General features: G+C 51.6%; 1 protein-coding gene across 1 annotated transcript; it reads left to right on the plus strand.

Annotated features, from left to right (window-relative positions):
• Positions 1-568: 568 nt before the first annotated feature.
• Positions 569-3506, plus strand: fgf3 (fibroblast growth factor 3; the record flags this gene model as incomplete). Its single annotated transcript, XM_083759306.1, has 3 exons — positions 569-881; positions 2169-2272; positions 3045-3506. The coding sequence occupies 3 exons, from the start codon at positions 569-571 to the stop codon at positions 3504-3506; spliced, it is 879 nt and encodes a 292-aa protein (XP_083615432.1).
• Between the last annotated feature and the right edge of the window lie 389 nt (positions 3507-3895).

Genomic DNA, 3895 nt, shown 5'->3' on the forward strand with positions numbered 1-3895 from the left:
TGTGTAATTTTATCCACGCCGCAGTCTCTCACTTCACACAGCGCTGATACCTTTGCCTCCCCCCTCTCCTTTGTATCAATTGGTCGGAGTTCGGGGCTATTGTCACACCGCTGGCTTCTTTTTATATGTGCGCAGCAGCAACTGTTGATCGGCAAAAAATATCTCACGATAGCCTCTCAGAGTCGGTCGGATTCAACAGCACCGGAGGAGTTTGTTTGCCCCGCGCAGTCACCGACCTTTTTTTTTTTTTTTTTTCTTCTTCTTTTTTGGGGGGGAGAGAAGGCTCGTGTTGGGGACTAATGCCCGCTGGCCAGGACGCACTAATAAGGCACCCACGCTGCTGCTGTCACCGCGCGCCGTCGGTCCTTTCACCGGCTCGCCTCCTCTGAAAGCCGGGAGCTATAACTAACTAACAAACGGGACGCGGAGGGGAGAGGAGAGTCGAGCCTCCGATGCGTGGACGGCCCTGCACGCACGACAGTTTCATGGGACCCCGGCGAGAGGCAGCACCATCACCTCTGATCATTTTTCTCTCCGGAATCGTGCGCTCGCCGGCCATGCCACAATCATGCTAGTAATACCGCTGCTGTTGTTGCTGCTGCTGAACCTGCTGGAGCCGAGCGAGCCCAGGCCGTCCCGGGCTAGTCCTCCGTGCGCCCGGGGACAGACCGGCTGCTTGCCCCGCCGGGCTGGTCCTCCGTGCGCCCGGGGCCAGAGCTGCGACCCCCGCCATCGGAGGGACGCGGGGGGACGCGGGGGAGTGTACGAGCACCTGGGGGGCGCGCCGAGGCGCAGAAAGCTCTACTGCGCTACCAAATACCATTTGCAAATCCATCCGAACGGGAAAATAGACGGAACGCTGGAGGAAAACAACCCATACAGTGAGTAGCCTATACTTGTGTGTTTGTGTGTTGAAAGGCAATTTGATTTAATCACTGCCAGCAGTGAGTGGATATAGCCTATTACGCAGGGGCAAAATCTTTTTTATTTTGCAGTAAAAACGTTAGCATGCATGCACTTTTTAATAATAGAGCAAACTTAATCCATTCATGAGTAGCCTACTAAACGAAATAACGTTTGAAAATGACTATAATTGTGATATTCAATCTAAAGTTTAAAAGATGGGAAGAATAAATTAGCCTAATAAATAGACAAACCAAGCCAAACCAAATGTTTAAAAGTATCTAGGCTATCAGTCTTTGGAACAAATCCATGTTATAATTTCGATATTTAAAATTAAAATGATCAAACCAAATGTTTTTGTAAATTTAAGTGTAGGGGCTTAACACTAACACAACGATTATTTATGTTACTTTGGCCGCGTTTGAGATATTGTAGGCCTAGGCTATACTGCTGAACCGTTTGACCGGCGTTTGTTTTACAGAGGTTGTGTGTTCTTAGTTGTAATCACCTTGTGAATGTCGTTTGCTCCATGCTTAGTCTAAACCTAATGCACTGCTTCCCAAAGTGGGGTCCGGGGACCCCGAGGAGTCATTGAGGAGGTTCCAGGGGGTCCCCAGCAAAATGAGGAACAGTTTAGCCCCATTTTCTTTCTCGGCTGTCACTAATATTTTTCAAAAGGGGGTCCGCGGCCAAATAGGATATAGGCTATCAATTTGGGGTCCTTAATTGAGATGAAAATGTTTGAGAACCACTGGCGTAATGTTGTTTATTCAAACAGCGCCAGTCATTTACCAGGCGATAGAAGTCCAATTAGCGCAAGCAAACAAGGAGCTGCCATTCATTTCCATATGAACGGAAGATTTAACAGACTGCGCCTCACAATGGCGGGATCCTAACGGATGTATTTATCTAATCAGCGAAGATTAGGCTCTTGGAAGTCACTGAATAGGCAACTGATGAATCAAGTGTTACTTCAAATAAACACCTCGACTATGGAAGCTCGTGCAAATCGACTAAATCTACTCGACCTTTCATTTAATTAGGATTATGTTATAGGCCCGCGCGTGCGTGTGTGTGCGTGCGTGTAGAAGAAAGCGTGTGACACCGCGCACGCGCGCACACACACACACACACACACACACACACACACACACACACACACACACACACACACACACACACACACACACACACACACACACACACACACACACACACACACACACACATAACTGTGCATAACTGTGTGTATGCTTCAATTAAAGGTATCATGGAGATCACAGCTGTGGACGTGGGTGTAGTGGCCATAAAGGGACTATTTTCCGGCAGATACTTGGCCATGAACGATAAAGGTCGTCTCTATGCTTCGGTAAGTAAAGGTTAAACTTTAACTTGTAGCCTATGTCAATTACCGAAAAGGGACTCAGGTGTGAAGACGTTACGAAATGACGTCATAGGACGTGCATGGAGATTTAATTCTGGCTGTGATGGAGGGATGGCTGCTAAGTGCTCAGAACAATTTCAGGAGACATTGTGGCTGATAATGGAAGACTTGTATGACTGATGGGGGTTTTATGGACAGGTGTGTGTGTGTGTGTGTGTGTGTGTGTGTGTGTGTGTGTGTGTGTGTGTGTGTGTGTGTGTGTGTGTGTGTGTGTGTGTGTGTGTGCGTGCGTGCGTGCGTGCGTGCGTGCGTGCGTGCGTGCGTGCGTGCGTGCGTGCGTGCGTGCGTGCGTGCGTGCGTGTGTGTGTGCGCGCGCGCGCGTGCGTGCGCGCGTGGGTGCAGGGTGGGTGGGTGAGTGAGTGAGGTGGTGAGTGAGTGAGTGCAGTGAGTGAGTGAGTGAGTGAGTGAGTGAGTGAGTGAGTGAGTGAGGTGGTGAGTGAGTGAGTGAGTGAGTGCGTGTGAGCGCGCACGCGCGCGTGTATGTGCACGTGTGTAGTCAATGAACCTCCATTATACCCAAAATGTAAATATATTTATAGTCACGTAAACCCAGTTGAGCAGAATCATCCATGACTCTATATACCAGGCCCCACAATTTTTCTTAAAATAAATTGACATTTCAGAGAGAGGAATGTCTGTATATATATAGCTAACTGTGTGCATCCTCTTCCTCCTCCTCGTCTTCCTCCTCTTCCAGGAGGCGTTCAACAAGGAATGCGAGTTCGTGGAGCGGATCCACGAGCTGGGCTACAACACGTACGCGTCGCGCCACCACTCCACCGAGCAGCCTGCCCCGCCCGGAGGAGCCGACGGCGGTGCCGCAGGCAGCAGCCGGCGGCGGGGGGGCGGCGCCAGCGCGAAGCGGCAGTGGTACGTGTCCATCAACGGGAAGGGCCGGCCGCGGCGAGGCTTCAAGACCCGCAGCACGGACAAGGCGTCGCTTTTCCTGCCCCGCGTCCTGGGGAACAAGGGCCACGACATGGTGCGGAGGTGGCGGGACAGTCAGAAAGCCCCCGGCGGCGGCGGCGGCGGGCCGCCTGCACTGCACCCACATCACCCGCACCTCCTGCAACAGGCCGCCGGGGGCCACGGCCACGGCGAGCGCAGGAGACGTAGGCACCGCGCCAGGAAAGGCCGCCGCACGCGGCCGGAGGACTGAGCAGGTTGAATGAAGACGCCTATATACTGTATATGGGAGATACACACACACGCAGGGACCAGGATGGCAAAAACACGGACCGCGGTACACACTGCAGGACCGAGTACTGACCCCATCGCTTGGATGTGATTATATACTGTAACTCCGGATCAGAGGTATAGTTAAGACCTTTCCACAAAGTATGGGGGCAAAAACGCTTCCACTGACAGAGGGTGAAATGACACTTTGATGGCGATTTATTTGTTTTACACACACACACACACACATACACACACACACACACACACACACACACACACGGGCACACGCACGCACACAAACAAACAAGCACTGATGTGACCAAAGACCCAAAGTCAAGTCAGCTGATGTGTGATCTCTTGGACTGCCTG

The sequence above is a fragment of the Protomyctophum parallelum genome, assembly GCF_964188405.1.
Source record: "Protomyctophum parallelum genome assembly, chromosome: 2".
NCBI lineage: Eukaryota > Metazoa > Chordata > Actinopteri > Myctophiformes > Myctophidae > Protomyctophum > Protomyctophum parallelum.